At 48.5% G+C, this 16416-nt stretch overlaps 3 protein-coding genes across 3 annotated transcripts; 1 reads left to right on the top strand and 2 right to left on the bottom strand.

The window, feature by feature from the left end:
• Nucleotides 1-1549: 1549 nt before the first annotated feature.
• Nucleotides 1550-11038, top strand: LOC107521536. The gene is made up of 16 exons (XM_036225067.1): nucleotides 1550-1697; nucleotides 1844-1947; nucleotides 2044-2091; nucleotides 2233-2352; nucleotides 2895-2972; nucleotides 3250-3332; nucleotides 3874-3960; nucleotides 4047-4163; nucleotides 6712-6845; nucleotides 7333-7400; nucleotides 7612-7695; nucleotides 8703-8757; nucleotides 8837-9066; nucleotides 9320-9511; nucleotides 10649-10798; nucleotides 10877-11038. The coding sequence occupies exons 1-16, from the start codon at nucleotides 1550-1552 to the stop codon at nucleotides 11036-11038; spliced, it is 1860 nt and encodes a 619-aa protein (XP_036080960.1).
• A 940-nt stretch (nucleotides 11039-11978) lies between these two features.
• Nucleotides 11979-13933, bottom strand: SLC35A4 (solute carrier family 35 member A4). The gene is given in 2 exon segments (XM_016166332.2): nucleotides 11979-13493; nucleotides 13495-13933. Coding segments are annotated over 2 exon segments (972 nt in total). The 5' UTR covers nucleotides 13902-13933; the 3' UTR covers nucleotides 11979-12928.
• Nucleotides 11979-16332, bottom strand: LOC107521545 (SLC35A4 upstream open reading frame protein-like). Its single transcript, XM_016166334.2, is given in 4 exon segments — nucleotides 11979-14525; nucleotides 15126-15224; nucleotides 16227-16277; nucleotides 16279-16332. Coding segments are annotated over 4 exon segments (387 nt in total). The 5' UTR covers nucleotides 16318-16332; the 3' UTR covers nucleotides 11979-14327.
• Between the last annotated feature and the right edge of the window lie 84 nt (nucleotides 16333-16416).

Here is a 16416-nt window from a genome sequence, read left to right on the forward strand (position 1 = left end):
GGAGTCCTAGTGAATGTCCAGTTCTTACTAGATAAGGATGGGGTCATCACAGAGGAAGTGACACTGGAACTAGGGTTTCGAAGGAGAAGTTGGAATTCAAGTTATTCTATGCATAGGATGTGTGGTAAAAGGGTTCTTTAAAGAAAATGGGTGCTTTATATTTCCTGCAGAGGGAATAGAATGGACAATAAGGCTCAGGGAGATTCCTGGTTAGCGAACACATTGATGTGCTGGGAGGGTGTCGCACTCCAACTCCACAGGGGCAGGAGCTCCTCGCCAAGGACCCTTCCAGACCTTTCCTACGTATCTCTTCATCAGATTGTTCATTTGTACCCTTCATAATAAAAAGGTAATCATAAGCACTCACTTTCCTGAGTTCTTTGTGTCATTCTAGTGAACTACTGAAACTGAAGGGTGGTCATGGGAACCTCCAAATCTGTAGCCAAGTCAGACAGACAGTAATGCAAGTAACCTGGGGACCACAGTTATGGCTGGCATCTGAAATAAGGGCAGTCTTGTTGAGGACCTTGCATTGTAACTTGTGGGATTTGGAGCTAACTCCAGTAGTGTCAGAATTGGATCAAAATTTAGGTCACCTAGTGGTGTCAGAGTATTAATGTCAGGTACAGTAAGCATAATGAGTTTTCTGGGTTCTGTAAGTTGCTCTAGTGAATTATGGGACTTACAGCAGTGGTGAGAACACCTGAAAGTGTAGATAACCAGTCAGAAGGAGGGAGGACTGGGGACATCTGAGCTTGAGACCAGTGCCTAAAGTAAGGGCAGTCTTGTGGAGGACTGTGCTCTTAGCTGTGAAGCTGGCCAATCTCTGTGCTTGGTGACAGAAGTCAATTCATCCTTACACGGGACATTATTCAGCTATAGAAAGGAAAGAAGCACTGACACATGAATGAACCTTGAAAACAAGCTAAGTGAAAGAAGTCAGCCACGGAATGGTGACATAGTGTATGATTCCATTTATATCAAATATTCAGAATAGTAACTCTATAGAGACAGAACGATTAGTGATTGTCTAGGGGTGGAGGGGGATTGGTTAAGGAGGTCATAGTAAAGGGAACCAAGTTACTTTAAAAATGATATGTGTTCTAAAATTAACTGTGGTGACAATTACACGTATTTGCAAACATACTAAAAACCATGTATACTTTAAATGTATGGTATATGAATTATATCTCAATAAAGCTGTTATTTTTTTAAAGGGGTGGTTATTTTTTTATAAATATGTACTGAAATAGCTATGGATGAACTAAAAAGACATCTGGGATTTGGTTCAATAAAATCCTTTGAGATGGGGAGGTGAACAGAAGGAATAAAACTGGTCATCAGTTGATAATAGCTGATGCTGGGGGCTTGGAGTTTCATTATATTATTTGCTACACAGATGTGTTGAACATTTTTTCATAAGAAGAAAAAAAGAAGCCCATGCAATTTTCTGACTGCCTCAGAAAAGAGGGGACTTTAGTGGCCCCACCCAGAGAGCCTCAGATCAGGGAGATGAATTATTGAGGGGAATCTGAGAGGCATGAAAGCCATGGAGTGTAGAGAGGCAGTAAGCTCAGGGACTGGTTTGGGCCAGGGAAGCTCAGACCCCTTTGCCCTCACTGACCCTTCCGCCCTCACTGACAACCCACAAGCCATGCTGACCGTGGTAGTGGAAGTAGAGCCCGGAAGAAGACCAGGTAAGAAGCTGCACACATTCATTCTCAGAGGCAGAGCTTCTTGGGAGACAGAGTGGGCAAGGCCATCTTAGATTAGGAAACTGGGGCAAAGGTTGAGGGCAGTGCTCGGGAGTCCTGGGAGCTGTTTCCCTCATGAGAGTTGATAGGAAGCCCACCTTTTTCAGGCTCTGAGGAGACCTGTCACCCCACACTCCTTCTGGAGGGGCCCAACAGCATCCGCCTGCTTCAGCTGGGGACTCTGGATTCACAGGTGGAGATGGGATGAGGGGCAGGAGGGGCAGGAGGGGCAGGAGGGGCAGGGGAAGAGGGGCAGGTGTCACACCGCTAACCTCAGCCCTACTCACAGGAACAATGTTTCACCTTTGACAGAGTTCTGGGCTCTGATGCTGCTCAGGTAGGGGGTACTGATAGGGCGATGGGAGGAGGATGGGAGCCCTCAGGAGCCTGGGGTGCTGAGTGCTTCCCCAGCACTTTGCTCAGGCCAGGCTGGGTCAGGGCAGCTGAGACAGGGGACTATGCCTGGGTTTCCCTGCAGGAAGCAGAGCAGGAGCTGCTGGCACAGGTCCAATCCACGCTGGGCTCTGTGGGCCAAGGGTACAGTGTGGCCCTGCTGCTTCGGGGTCGGGAAACAGAGGAACCCCGGCTGGTGCCTCAGGTGAGTCCCAGAGGAGCCACTGGGTGTGAGTGTCATGAGGCTCAGGTGTTGCCTCCTCTAGGCGACTTTTGAGAACCTTCCTCTCCTTACCGTAGCCAGGGCCAAGTTATGCAGCTATTGAAGGTCAGGGAAAGTAGGGAAAGTGGGAGGCTGGAGCCAATGGGGTAAGGGTCAGGCAGGGGTGGTGTGCGAAAACCAAATATCCAGGGAGGTCTAATTTTCACAGTTCTTGGTAATACTAATAATTATAATAAACTTGAAAGTTTTGGTTTTTAGACTTCATCAAAATGCCCACAAATCAAAATATCTGCCTCAGAACCTTGTCATGGGCCCCACTCTAGCAAACAGCAGGTCCCACTAAAAATGTCTACTCACTTGTCTAGCTTGCTGTGAACCATGAGGCCTGACCCTGTTTCTATACTGGACACCATTTCCCCAACACCAAGCACAGGGCACAGCACAGACTTCACCCTCGGGAAATGTTAAAGGACATTTCTTACTCAATCCATTTCAATCCCGACTAAACCCTTTTTCCACTTTAGCTGCTGCAGGTGCTGTTTGAGGAAGCTCTGCCCCCCAGGGGCTCTGATTCTGTGCTCAGCACTCTTAGCCTGGTGCAGGTGAGACCTGGTGGGGAGGGGAGGCCTGGGGAGCAAAGGGCAAGATCATGCTGCAGAAAGAGCCTGAGGCTGGTAGGCAGCCAGAAGAGCTTGGGTCTAGCTCCACTCTGCTTCTCACTTGTGTGGGCTGGCCTCTCTGGGGTCTTCTTTTTCCTGCCTGAAATGGCTGAATTTTGGTTCCTCGCTTGGCCCACAGGGCTCCAGTGGAAGGATCATGTGAGCCAAAGGCTGGGGAAGGGCTTCGTTTGTAACAGATGTTGTGCTTGTGTGATTCCAGCTCAGCCCCAGCGGGAGGACTCAGGACCTGCTCTCTCCAAGGGCAGAGAACCTGTCGGTGCTAGATATAGCTCCTCTGGGCTTGTGAGTGTTCAGGGCCCAACTGGGCTGTGTGGGGGGGAGGGTCCAAGGATGCTTTGTCTTAAGGCAGGCTGATGCCCCCAAACCAGGCACTTAGAGGTTTCTCCCCACTGCTACCTCAGAGGAGGAAATCCCTGAGCTTAGGGTTACACTTAACAGGGCCTGGGTTTGCTCCCAGGACTCCCTCTCACCCTCTTCCCTTCATCCCATGTTCCCATCCCTGTCACTCCTCTCATTCATCCACTTATACCTCTTCAGCTCTGTCATTATCATCCTGGGTGATTTGAGCATCTCACTGAGCAGAACTTCTTCATTTGTAAAATAGGAACAATCCCAACTACCCTGTTTCCCTCACTGGGCTGATGACAGGACAAAAAATAAGGTCATGAAGATGAGAGGCTTTTAGGGGACATACTGAGCCTGGAGCCTTGGGGGTGATTCTTACAGGCTCCTGGGACCCCCATGAACTTCCCAAGCAGAGGTTCTATAGGAGCTGGACAGAACTCTGCTGCTTAGGGCTGAGCTCAGCCTCTCTTTCCTCCAGAGTGGTGGAAGAGGCCAGTGAAGTGGAGGTGTCTGACTCAAGAGCCGCCTCAGAGCTGTACTTACAGGCCACAGCGGGTAAAGGCAGGTGAGGACAACAGGGTACCTGACACCTGCCCCCCACCCCGCCCTTAGGCATTTGGCCTGATCCCACCCTCACCCTCTCCTCCACAGAACCTGTTCTTTGCTTACTGTCACCATGTCCCACCCGGGGCCTGAGCCTCCTGAGGGGAATGGGACCCAGAGTGTATGGCGAGGAGCCTTGCGAATCCTGCAGCTCCCAGGAGCCCTGTAAGTCTGCAGGTGGTGGGCATGGACGGAGGGTGTATAGTAACTGAGACATGGATGCTGAGCATCAGAATCTTCTCCTTTCCTATCTCTGACAGATGGAAGGACTCGCTTTAGCATTTCTTGTAAGGCAGGTTTACTAGCAATGAAATCCTTCAGCTTTCGCTTATCCAGGAATATTTAATTTCTACATTTTTGAAGAACAGTTTTGCCAGATACAGAATTCTTAGTTGACAGATTTTTTTTTTTTCTTGCAGAACTTTAAATATGTCACCACACTGCCTTCTGGCCTCCACAGTTTTTGATGAGAAAATTCTTTTTAATCTTATTGAGGTTCCCTTGTATATAACAAGTTGTTTTTCTCTTGTTGTTTTCAAGGCTCTCTCTGACTGTGGCTTTTGACAGTTTGATTATAAAGTGTCTTGGTGTGGATCTCTTGGAGATTATCCTCCTTGGAATTTTTTTGACCTTCTTGGCTGTATAGATTCACCACGTCTTTCATAAAATTGGGGAAATTTTTGAGCATTATTTCTTTAGTCTTCTTGCCCCTTTCTCTCTCCCTCTTCTATCCCTCGGCTCCCATCATGCATTTATTTGTACACTTGGTGGCATCACACAGTTCTCTTAGGCTCATTTTCCTTCATTCTTTTTCTTTCCGCCCCTCAGATTGGATAATTTTATTTGAACTATTCTTAAGTTCCACAAGATTCTTTCTTGTGCCTGCTCAAATCTGCCCTCTAGTGGATTTTTGATTTCAGTTATTATACTTTTCAGCTCTAGATTTTCTTCTTGATTCCTTTTCATAATTTCTATCCTTCTACCGATATTCTCAATTCATTGAGACATCATTTTCTTGATTTCCTTTAGTTTCCAGAACATATTTAAGATAGCTGAATTTAACTCTTTATTTGGTGAATCCAATGTCTGTGTTTCCTCAGGGACAGTTTCTATTAATTTCATGGTTTTTTTTTTTTTCTATGAATGTGAGCCATAGTTTTTTGTTTATTTGAATTCCTCATATTTTTTTTTGTTGGAAACTAGCCAATTTGAGTATTTTTATAAAGACCATATTTTTTATTATGTTGGTCTCTTAAGTCTCCATCCTTTTCCTTAGTGCTCTGACATTTTAAATGTGGTGTTGTGGTAACTCTGAAAACCAGATTCTCCCTTCTCCTCAGGGTTTGCATTATTGCTTGTTGTGGGCTGGAGCCATGTGTTTGTTCAGTTACTTTTCCATACAATTTTGCAAAGATTGTATTCTTTGTGGTCACTGAAGTCTCCTTTCTAGTATCTCAATGGTTAGCCAGTGACCTGATATCACATTCCTTTAACTCCTGGGATGGATAGATAGATAGATAGATAGATAGATAGATAGATAGATAAATAAAAAGGATGAAAGAGAGAAAGAAAAGGGAAGAAGAAAGAGGAGAAAGAGGAAGAGGGGGAGGAGGGCTGGAAGGAGAAGGAAAAGAAACAAAATTCCCCAGGTTTCTACAGATTGGCTCTGTATTAGGTGACTCCTATGCTTAGCCAGGCCATTTATAGCTCTGCCTTAGCCTCACTTTCTGCCTTTAGTGAGCCTAAAAATCAGCTGGAGATGAAAGCTTATGGTCTTTTCAGGTCTTTTATGAGCTTGCATCCTGCCCTGGGCATATGCGTGGATTTCTAGGTTCCCCAGGACACGTGGGAACTTCTCAAAGTCCTTCTTCCCTCCAAACCTCACTCCCCAGTTTTTCCTCTGAGTCGTTCTATTGTTTGCTCCAACTGTTATTTTTGCTTGTTCTTTCATCTTTCAATGTTTTGGAGGTTTTATGTTTTGAAAACAATGTTTTCAATGTTTGATGTCCTGTGGCATAGCTGCTCTGCCCTGAAAGAGTTCCAAGATAAGTGGAAAAAGGGAAGCCCTTTTGTTGGTCCTCTGAGGGAAAACCTAGCCAGTCAAAAGAGACAAACACAATTCCTTGGGAACAAGATCTGCTCTGTTCCCTCCAAAACCAGGTACTCTGCCCACCACCCTACAAATGTGGGCTGTTGTCTACAAAACCATCTCTGTGCTGGGTGGAGGGGTGGCGGAGACTGGGGCTAGGGTAAGTTAAAACATCACAAAGATCTCTTACTATATTTAAGAAAATATCTTCCTCTTGGTTAAGGATTTACTTCGTTGCTATAAACCTTTTACTATCTCCCAGAGTTCTAATAAGGTTGATTCTGGCCATTTTTGTCAGATGTTTCTGGGAGGAGGAACAGACCACAAGAGTTCCCTATTTCAACATTTTTGTTGATGTCACCTTGCTTTGCCATTTTCAAATTGGGTTAGTTGTCTTTTCTTATTGAAGTGTAAGAGCTCTTTATACATTGTGGATACAAGTCCATTTTTACTATGAGAACATAATATTTGTGTAATTAAAAAATAATAATAAAATAAAGATCTACACAAATTGTCCGGTGGTACACAAATGTTACTGGAAATAGTCAACCTTTCCGTCAGTGTGATTTGGGCCAGTTTCTTTCCTCAACCATCAATGGACATCTTTCTTTCTCCCTCTGGCAGAGACTGCCCCCTGCTGCAGGTGTTGTCTGGTAAGGTAGATGGTGCAGAAGTGGAGGGCTCTCTACCCTGGATCGTCTCATGGCTCCTGGAAGGAAATAACTACAGTGGCCTTCTTCTTCGCCTGGACCCTCTAGGTGACCTGGGGAAAGTGTGGGTTTCTTTGGGAAGCTCTGGGATCTGGCCTTGGGCCTGCCCCACCCTCTCAATCAACCAGTCAAAGCCTCAACTCCAGACCAGAGAGAACCTGACTCTCTAGGAGGACCAGGATTCAGTTTGGTATCATGATTAAGGCACAAGCTTTAGTGTCAGACAGACCTGGGCTTGCGTTTCAGTTTTGCTGCTTACCAGGAAGTTGCCTGACCTCTCTGAGATTCAGTTTCTTCATCAGGAAACTGTAGGGGGAGACAGGATAAAAGCTTTTTAGAATTGTTGCCCCACTGGAGTGCTGTGTGGAAAAAAAAGAGACAATCCATGAAAAGCCTTAGCACAGTGCTATCAAGCACATGTAAAGGCTGATGGGTGTTAGCTGTTTTTACTGTTAATAAAAATTACAAATACTATAGGCACTATGTTTTGGAATCCAGAGGAAGGAGTGATTCATTCTGAGTCTCCCCTCACTAGGCAGCAATCTGAGCTTGCTCCAGGCTGCTCTCTTGGGGGCTGCTGGAAGGAGGATACAGATGAAGCAGGTGAGGCCCACCCTATGGGATGCAGCAGGAGAAGCTCGAGCCCGCCGAGCTGGCTTGAAGAGCCTGCGTTCAGGCCTCCTTGGGGACTCCCTGACAGCCAGTGGGGTCAACCAGCTGGGCAGGGCACTGCGGGAGTTGCGGGTAAGCAGTGAGGCCTGGAGAAGCCTGGGCCAGCAGTGGCTGGAATCCACCTTAAACCCTCTCTCCACAGGTGGTAAAAGCCTGGAGCCAGCGCTTAGGAAGCCGGATGTTCAAAGGGGTCAAAGCTGAGGCCATGGGGCTCCCAGAACCACAGGTATGACTTCTTATCCAACCTCTTCCTTTCCTCTGTTTCAGCACTATGAGGGGAGCCTTCCTTCACTAACTGATTCCCAAACATTTATTGACCACTCACTATATGCCGGGCACAGTGCCATATAGGCTCAAGGAAATCTGTTCTCATAACGTCAAAGGGCTTATCAATACAGGGTTTTATGCGGCATGTAAGCTAGTCTTGGCAGGGGTGGGAAGACTTCACGGAGGAAGTTGATTCTTGGAGGAGATGGCCAGCAATGAGTGAAGAATATTCCAGGCAGAGAAAATAACAAGAAGTCAGAAGTGAGTGCTAGGTCTATTTGGGGAACTGTGAACAGCTCAATTTTTTGGAGAATAGAGTTTGAGGAAGAGAAAAGAGGATTGGAGAGGTCATGTAGGGCTTTGTAAATCTGTTGAGATGTTTGTACTTTATCTTGAATTTCAAGGGGACGCCACAGTACTGTTTTAAGCAGAGAGGACAACATTGCTCCCTTTATTCAGGTGAGCGAACTGAGGCTCAGAGAAGGGAAGTGAGTATCCCACCATCATCACTAGGATAATCAAATGCAGCACAGGTGCAAATGTCAAAGTCCTTAGACTCAATATTGTGCTCTTTCATCCCCTTAGGATGCATGGCCACTCCTGTGTAGAAGGGAGAGCTGTCTTCCATGATTTCCACAGGGTGGCTGGATGCTATCCCATCCAGCCTTTCCTGGTTTTCCCCTTTTCATAACTACTTACAACTTGTTTTTACAGCCCTGGACATTGGGAATTAGGCATGCAAGCTCCCAATGCTCTTTATCTCATTTCACACTATCTACAACTTTTATCAGCTTTTTATGGATGAGGAAATGGAGACTCAAAAGACTAGTCACTTTCCTGAGGTCATACAGCTAAGAAAAGGAGGGGCTGGGACCCTGATCTGTCTGATTTCAAAGCCCTGAGCTTAATCCATGCTGTTGGTTAAAGAGGAAGGTTGTGGAATTCCCACTCCTGATATCTTCTCAGCAGGTGATAAATTCAGCAGCTCGCCACAGCTCACATCTCCTAGGGGAGGCCCCAGGTGGGTCTGGGGCTTGGGGGTGGAGTTGGAGGTCTTCTCCACCTTTGATGTGCTTAATTGCATTTTCCTCTGGTGACAGGAAGAACAGCATCTCTAGGACCTGGGTCCCACCAAGAGCATCTTCTCAGGGACTCTGAGGAACAGGTACCCTCATGTACCCTAGAACTGGAAGCTGTAGGGGGAGTAAAGTTACAGAGGTACAGAGCCCAGTTAATATGTCTCAGGCTTACCCTGCTGCAACATCAAGGAGAAATATGGAGCTTCTGGGAAATAAAGAACCTTAAGGTCTACTGGATCCCTAAGGGAGGGGCATGAGATGGGACTGTTTTCCTACTGGGCTGGATTTCCTACGTGATCTGTAGGCCTCCATGGCATCTCTTGGCAGAGCCAATGCTTCTTTCCCTACATAGCCTCCGAGTCTCTATCCAGACTACAGGCTCTTCCAGTGTAGTTAGGTCCTAAATGTAGTTTTGGGAACAGCCCTGGTAAAGGGATTATGTTGGAAATGCTGGGCCCTGTGTCCCAACGCTTTGTGCCTACATATGCTTCTGGTTGAGCCTAGACCGATGCCACCAAGACTCAACAGGCTCCAGATGTGGCCCTACAGTTCTTCCTGGCTCAGGCCAGGAGGCAGAGACTGCAAGAACAGCAGCACATTAGGATCCAAGAGGAACTGAAACATTTGGAACAAGAGGAGGAGGAGAAGGAGGAGGAGGCAGGAGACCAGGTCAAAGGCCTGATGGCTGGAGAAGAGGTGAGGAGGGTTATGGAGGGGACTTGAGTTCTTTCTAGTCAGGCCAAGCACTGTGCTGGGGGCTGGGATCCAGTGTTAGTCACAAAAGACTGGGCCATACCTTTTTTCTTGGCCCTCACAGCTTTGTGGGGGAGAGATGAGGCAATTCTCAGTGCTAAGCGCTGTGACAGGGGGAGCTAGGGACTTGTAGGAACAAAGGTGTACCTGACCCAGGAGTGGGTCAGAGAAGATGGCATCCGAGCTGAGACTTGACAAACAAGTCAGCCAGAGGGATGGACCAGACAAGGGCAGTTCATGCTCATCCCAAGGAGGCACTCAGTAAATATTTGTTTGAACAAATTAAAAAATAAAATTTATGTGCATGGGGTTTGGGGTGGGATGGGGTTGAAAAACATGTGTTCTGAGAGAGGACAATACTGCCTGACCAAAGGCCTAGAGAGAAGAAATGGCAAAATGGGTTCTGGTTATTGCAATCTGTCGGTCTGGCTGGAGCCTGGCAGGTGCATGGTCAGAGTCAAGGCTAACAAGATCAGTACGTTCCGTGCCTCTGGATTTGGACTTTACTCCAAGGATGATGATGAACTGTTGAAAACCATGTCATCTCAGCTCTGTTTCTCACTAGCCATGTGAATTTGGGCACATTACGTTACTTCTCTGATCCAGTTTCCAAATCTGTAAAATGGCAACTTATCTTATAGGGTTGACATTGGATAAAATGAGATCATACACATGAAGCATATAGAACAGAGGGGGCACACAGGTGGCACTCAACAAAGAGTAAGTGTCCCTAGGACCCCCATGGATACCAAAATCCATCGATGCTCAAGTCCCTTACATAAAATGGTGTGTTTGTGTATAACCGGTACACATCCCCCATGTGCTTTAAACCATTTCTAGTTATACCTTACACAATGTAAATACTATGTAATAGCTGTTATCCTGTATTGTTTAGGGAATAATGACGAGAAAAAAAGTTTGTACATGTTCTGTTCAGACACATAACCACCTTGGACTGACATAACTACATAGCACATGTCAACAACAACGTAACATTAAAAATATGTATTTTCAAACTGTGGCGGGTTGAATCTGCCAACATGGAACTCGTGGATACAAAGGGCTGTGTTATTACTTAAGGAGAGACAGAGATGGCACCGGGAACAGACAGTGCTGAGACTCCAGCTGGAGGCTCTTCGGGCAGAGCGGGACACTGCAGAACAGGACCTCACAGCCCTCTATGACCTGCATGTGAAAGCCACCCGAGCTCAGACATGCCATGTGCTACAGGTCAGTGGGAACAGAAGGCAGGCCTTGAGCTGGTGACAAGGCTGGCTGACTGACAGATGTCTCTGTATCTGGGCACAGGTATTCCAAGCCTGGCGGGGGCTGTGGGAGGAACAGACCATGATCACAGAGCATCACCACCGTAGCCTGCTGGCTGGCGTCCTGCAAGACACCATCGACCTGGCCGCACAGAACCAGGAGCTCCAAGCCCAGAACCAGCAGCTTCAACAGGGTTTGCACTAGGCTGGATCCTGGTCCTAGGGAGGAATTTGGTGATCAGGACTCCTTCAGGGGCAGTTTCCTCTCTCCTCATTCTTGAGGGTTTTAAAAGGGAGAGGAAGTTGGGATGTAATTAACAAGCTAATCTTCATTATGGATAATTAATACCATTATTACCAGGTCTCATTGTGCCAGTCCCTGCTAAGTGCCTAATACCCACTATTTCATTTAGCTTTTTCTACTATCTGATATAACTGTAGGTACCATTGACCCCCATTTCAGAGATAAGGCAACTAAAACTAGAAGAGGTTAAGTTACTGCCTAAGGACAGTCAGCTAATTAAGTGATAGAGCCAGAATTCAAGTTCAAGTCTGGTTGGCTATAGCTCTACACAGCAGACAGTAGTGGTTCACAAGCTACAGCAAGAGAGGAAAAGATTCTCAAACCCTTCTCCCTAAGATTCTGCTTCAATAGGTCTGGGACTTTACATGCATACATGCATGCATACATACATACGTGTGTATTTTATGTATGAAAACACACACACACACACAAAAGCTTACTAGGTATTCTATCATGGGCTCAGGGCCTGACATTTCTCTGGCCATAAGAGCAGATGACAGGCAGTAGGGATCCAGAAGAAATGAAAATCAGAACCACACTGAGTCCTTAAGAGTTCTCTAGCCTAGTTGTCCTGCTAGGCCTAGCACCTTCAATTTCCAAGACTCCCTCTAAAATCCCAGCACCGAAGTTTTGTGCTTCAGGAAAATTTCAAAAGCTCTGTGACAGAAAACAGCCTTGGCTCCATGGAGTCCTCCAAGGAATTAATGCTGCTGATAACACAGGAGAAAACAGACTTTCCTCCTAGTTTATAAGTTATCCCATAATTAAGATACTCAGGGCACCAGGGGAACACATTGTTTGAGAGGAGCTATGCTACACAGAAGACAACAGGACAACCATGGCCGATTGTAAGAACCACGTACACCCCAGAACATTTTATTAACCTTATTGCTTATGTAGTTAGACACACTGATTGAACTATACAAGTTTCCCTGTGCCTGGTCCCAGGTCACTCCATGTAGAGCTTCCATGGCTGTTGGGAGCTGGGACACTGCTAGGCAGGGGCAGGACCCAGTGGGAAGGATGGCACCTCCTAGGAGCTGTAGAGGGGGCAGTGGACTTCAAGAGGGCCTTTGGGTGAGCAGAGAGGTCAGGAGTGTAGGCTTAAGCCAGGGCCCAGGGGCAACATTCCCTGAGATGAATCAAGCCCCAACCGCTCTGGGGTTTCCAGAACAAAGGCTGGGTGTGGAGAGCAGCACTTGGAGGGAGTAGGGGGCACTGTCTCCAGGCGCTGTTGGAATAAGGGGAGCTAGGCAGAGTGGACAGGGTGGTGGGTACGGAATCTGTGGCAACTGGACTTCCCTGTAGGACAGTGGAGGGAGAGGGTGACTAGCCTTTATGAAGGAGTCATGCACCATGGCTGGGCTGAGGGAGCCGGCACCAGGCCTGGAGGAAGTGGGTCTGCTAGGGTGACGGTAGGCAAAGGAAACCAATTGTTGCCCACGCCCCCACTTTAAGCAAGGCATTCATGCAGGTTGAGGCAGGGAACCTCCTCCATCAGGGATGGGGTCATTTCTCAGGCCTAAGTATTGATGCTCCTCCAATTCCTTAGTCTAGAACAACTTGGGGGCGAGTTAAGAATTTCCTTAACCAAACCCACTCTTCAAGTCTCCCAGGAGTACACCTTTATCTATCCACCTCCAGAGACTAACCTGGCTGCTCTCACTTCCGCAGCTTATCTCACAAGGCACTTGTTACAGGGCTGCTGAGGGGATGGGAGGCGCTGGGAGGTGACTTTAATGGTGGCACTCAATCTATGGGGCCAGGAGTCAGGGTGGAGGTGGTCAGGGTCTAATGGCTGCCATAGTACAAACGCACAGCCAGGCCAATGAGCAGTGCGGCCAGGAAGAAGGCAGCTGTGAGCTGTAGCCGCAGCAGGGCTGCTGAGAGCATGGCATTGACCACCAGTGAGCAAGATACCACAAAAAGGCGTGTGATGCTGCTGCCATGCTTCATCACAGCTGACATGAGCAGTCCATTTAGTGCCTGGCTCAGTACCACGAGTGCTGCCCATCCTGAGAAACCTTCCAGGAGGCCTGGACCAGGGCCGCCACCTGCATGCAGACCTAGGTTCAGGAGCACGCCAAAAGTGTACAGGAAGAGGTTCTGAAGTGCTAGGGGCAGCCGCTGTCGCTTCATGAGCAGCTCTGTGTACACGGACGATAAGCCTGAGATGAGGCAGTACAGGATGAGCAGCAGCAGTCCTAGTGGAGTAATATGCAGGCGCATGGGGCCAGCCACAGCTGCTGGAGGGGGCCCAGAAAGGGTGCTCCCAGGGTCCTGGAGGCCACCAGTGGCATAGCAAGCCCCTGCTGCCATCAGCAGCAGCAGTGCTAAGCCCTGGCGTGCAGAGAGGGCGCCGGAGGCAAAGGCAGTAGAACAGAGCCGTGCTTCCAATCTTGAGATTGCTCAGCACTTGGTAGGTGCTGGGGTCCATGTAACGTTGAAGATGGATCACCAGGTTGTTGTTAGCTCCATAGAGCAGGGCTGATAGTGCGAAGGGGGCAGCTTGGCGCCAGGGTGGGGCCCCCCGGGGCCATGCTTGCCAGCCCACAAGGAGGGAAAAGGCGCACAACAGCAACTTGGTCAACTCAGTCAGCAGCACAGCCGAGGAGGGTCGGAAGGGCACTCGGCCATCCACATGGCACAGTGCTAGCAATGGGGCATGGGCACCATACATGGCAGTGGACAGGAGTAGCATCAGGGTCCAGCGAGCCTGCCTGGGACGGCCCAGGCCTGGCACACCCCCGTCCTCTATATTCATGCCCACACCAGACCCTAGGTGGCCTGTGTAGCTAGAAAGGGGCAGTGAAGATCGTGACACGTTTGGTGAAAATCAAGGTATGGAGCCAGTTCCCAGGAGAGAGGAGCCATGGTACATTGCCAGAGACAATACTGAGGATCATAGTCAGCTGCAAACTCCACAGTCAGGGCTAGAAAGGAGCTGGTGGCCCTAGAAGCCACAGTCTTGGGGCCAGTCTCATGGGGTTAGCGAGGGAAGAAGCCCAGTGTGCTGGCTGATGAGCCACTGTCCACCCTCTGCAGGAAGGGATGCGAAGATGAAGGTGGCAGGAGAGCTGGAGACGGCAAACGGGTGAGAGCTGGGGAAGCCAGATATGGTGTCCGTGGTCGAAAGGCCTCCACCTGCAGGCTCGAGTTGCTCATCCTGCCTCCCCCATGGAATCCAGAGCTAGTCAGGCCCCTTGCGCAGTGACCGCAGATAGTCCCTCAATGTCTTCTCCACATTGGGCACAGCATATGACTGAGCTGCGTAGATGCCAGTGCAGGTGCCCACAGCAAAGCCTAATACTGCTGATGCTCTCAGTTTGGCAACCACATAACCAGCCAGGAAACCCTTGAGGAATGGGGAGGACAAGAGCGACCCATCCTGTAAAGGAAGATTCAGGAGAAAACTCAGCAGGCTCTCCCCTTCTCTAATCAGGAGCTACTTAAGCTGAGCTTAGAGTATCCCACCACTTGCTCAATCTTGCTCTGGAAATCTGTAATATTCTCTCCAAAGATTTTTCTCAAAGTTCTGGAAGCAGAAAAAGAATCTAGGAGTCCTAATCACTCAATCTCAGAACGCTGGGGTTAAAAGGTTCCAAACACAGAACCCTATTGCCACAGGGCCAGAGAAGTCCCTGAGGAGCCTGACCCCTACCTGCTTCTCTAGCCTCATTTCCTATAATGTTCTCCCACTACTACAGCCAAACTGAACAGTTTTCATCCCTTTATCATGCTACTTCCCACCACGAGGGCTTTGCATATGTTGTTCTATTTGCCTGGAATGTTCCCTCCTTCCCTCTTCACTTAGTCAACTCCTACTTAAGATCCCAGTTCAACTGCCACGTTCTCAGGGAAACTTTCCTTGAAGTCACAGAGAACAGGCCCTCAACAACCATTTGCTGAATAAATCTCTACCATCCATTCAAAAGCATATTGGGCAATGAAGCATAAGCGGGGTGGGGGGGGGCAGCTGCAACTTTACCTGGCCCATACCACTATTGACTTCGTCTTCTACACGCTGCTGCAGGTGCTCCAGCTGGTTCTTGAGAAACGTCAGGTCCTTAAGCTTGGGCAGAGAATCCTAGGACAAGGGAGAGACTGGCTCCAACAGACAGACCCAGCCCCATCTCCTGCTCAAGTCTATCAGAGGTTGGAGTGGAGGAAAGCCTGAGAAACCTCCTCCTATAATACCTGAGATGCCGGTGACATTGAAAAGGATGGAATTCACATGGTGGCCAAGGAGGGGGTGACTGTTGAGATGGGCATCAGTAACTTAAAACAACTCATGAATTTTACATAGTAGCAGAGTGTAGGGAAGGCAGGAAGAAGAGTGAGGAGATCTTAAATTATATCTATCAGGAAAGCACGAATGACTCCACTATAAGCTACCTAGAAGTGGGGACCAGTCTGTTCTGTCTACTGAGGCCCAAGGCCTAAAACAGGGGATGGCAAGTACTTAGCAAAAGTGAGTGCTGCTTAACTTCCAGACCAATGGTAAGTAACGGCCTGAGACAATTCCCTGGACAATTCTGGGGTAAATGTGGTTTTTGCTCTGGCTTCTCCTCCTTTCCAAAGGCCAGCTCAAACTGAATGTGTGACTGTAGGCATGCAGGCGCGCGCATGGTGGGGAAGGAGGAGGGCTGTGGGTAAATGAACTGAGTGATTTTGATTGCATATAAGTAAAAAATTCAATTGCGCAAGGGAGTGTTTGAATGAGGGTGTGTCAGCGTGAATTGGAAACGTGTCTCTGGGAGGGGCTGGAGAATGAAGCAGAGTGAGCAGTGTGCCAAAGTAAAAGGTTTTGAGTGTAAGTAACTATGGATAGTGAGGGTCCCCAGGAGGAGATACCTGGGGGATCCCCGACATCACGTGCCTCGCATAGTGCTCCGCCACTCTACTCCCCACTAGAGGTACTTACTATTGACACGTACCCAGCGGCAACACCCAGACGAAAGGCGCAAAAGTCCGCCCCCCAGGGGAAGTAAGGGCACCGCCACACATGATCCACTCCAGTATAGTGTCCCCCAGGACAAAAAAGGTGTGGACACCATCCCTACTGCAGATCACTCTCACGGTCACTCACCTTGTCATTCGCCATCTTCCCCGTCGAACTTGTTGCGCAGGCGCAGCCTCCCCGCCTCCGCCACCCACCTTATGTCAAGTGCTATCGCCATCTTCACTAAGGGCAGAGGAACTTCCGGGGCAATTTTGAAAAGGAAGGAGGCCCTTTCGTGGCGACCGAGCCTCGGCGGTCTCCTGCCCGCAGATACTCC

The sequence above is a fragment of the Rousettus aegyptiacus genome, unplaced genomic scaffold, assembly GCF_014176215.1.
Source record: "Rousettus aegyptiacus isolate mRouAeg1 unplaced genomic scaffold, mRouAeg1.p scaffold_m13_p_7, whole genome shotgun sequence".
Taxonomy (NCBI): Eukaryota; Metazoa; Chordata; class Mammalia; order Chiroptera; family Pteropodidae; genus Rousettus; species Rousettus aegyptiacus.

Coding starts and splice junctions, on each gene's coding strand:
- LOC107521536 (XM_036225067.1), top strand. CDS start 1,550: ATGGAGTGTAGAGAGGCAGTAAGCTCAGGGACTGGTTTGGGCCAGGGA. Junction 2,973..3,249: donor GCACTCTTAGCCTGGTGCAG/GTGAGACCTGGT, acceptor GTGTGATTCCAG/CTCAGCCCCAGCGGGAGGAC. Junction 4,164..6,711: donor CTGCAGCTCCCAGGAGCCCT/GTAAGTCTGCAG, acceptor TCCCTCTGGCAG/AGACTGCCCCCTGCTGCAGG.